The sequence below is a fragment of the Camelina sativa genome, chromosome 8, assembly GCF_000633955.1.
Source record: "Camelina sativa cultivar DH55 chromosome 8, Cs, whole genome shotgun sequence".
In the NCBI taxonomy this organism is placed as follows: Eukaryota; Viridiplantae; Streptophyta; class Magnoliopsida; order Brassicales; family Brassicaceae; genus Camelina; species Camelina sativa.
This window is the reverse complement of record NC_025692.1, coordinates 3,360,667-3,361,734: the sequence shown is the minus strand read 5'-3', so window position 1 is coordinate 3,361,734 and position 1,068 is coordinate 3,360,667. Positions and strand designations below refer to the sequence as shown.

Below are 1,068 nucleotides of genomic sequence, written 5' to 3'. Positions count from 1 at the left end.
TTACCTCCGCCTCGATTGGTCAACGCTGCATCGGCCTTAGCTTGTAGCTCCTTCGCCGTATGCTTCTTTGGCTTCGCTTTGCCTGTCATCGTCGATGTGTGCGGCAGCTACGAAGAGATGAGAGAAAGTTCGCAAGAGGGGTGGGAATGAAAACCCTAACCCTAATTTTGCGATTGAGAGAGGAAAGAACGATTTTGGGGGATATGAGAGAAGTTGGATGCGAGATTTATTTATCTTTCTCTAAAATTAAAAAAGGAATAGTTATTCTATTTTGTGAAAATTAAAAAAAAAAAGTCTTTATTGAGTGTAGTAAGGTGCATATTAAAACTTTTGCCCCATTTTGTTCGTATTCGTTCTAATCCGCTTATAGCTTTTTATTCTTTTTATTACCTTTTAGTTAAAATAAAAAAATATTAAATTAGGTTACGAATTATATTTTCAAAAAGTTGTAGAAATTATTACAAATCTTATTAGGATTTGTACATTCACGACCAGAATCTTTTGTTTGTTTCTGTTGGATTTTGTACCGTATGGTCCGTATCCAATACAAGTTTATTAATTGGAGACAGCTAAGATTTTGCGTTTAGGTTCGGTCTAATTATTTTGTCGAACGTGATTGGATTGTGACTTAATTGGTAAATAGACACTTTTTCAACATTTAAACAAATCATATACGTAAGGTTTTAACCTCTCCTGATTTAATTTTATTTAATGTTTTCTAATGTTTTTATTAACTTTCTAATTGTTTAATTGCTTTAAATAATATTTAAGACCAATTAATACAATACATTTAACTCACACATTAAAATAAAATTATAACTGAAAATAAAATCTCTTCCTCTCCCACCAATATCAAATGTTGTTATATCTCATATGTGTTGTAAAAATTTGATTATATATTTTAATTTATAAAGTATTATATATATTTAAAATAGTTTACAAATTTTATTTTATTCATATAAAAAATAAAATATCTCTTTTATATTTCTTGCCTTCCTAATCTATTCATATTTATTTTTTAAATTTCCATAGTTAAATTTAAATGCACATATGTTGGTTTAAACAAAA

At 28.3% G+C, this 1,068-nt stretch overlaps 1 protein-coding gene across 1 annotated transcript in view; it reads right to left on the bottom strand.

Annotated features, from left to right (window-relative positions):
- Positions 1-241, bottom strand: part of LOC104705936 — a 3,799-nt gene extending 3,558 nt beyond the window's left edge. The window contains exon 1 of the mRNA XM_010422039.2: positions 5-241. Within this exon, the coding sequence (XP_010420341.1) occupies positions 5-89 (85 nt within the window). The 5' untranslated portion in view covers positions 90-241. The remainder of the gene's footprint in view (positions 1-4) is intronic.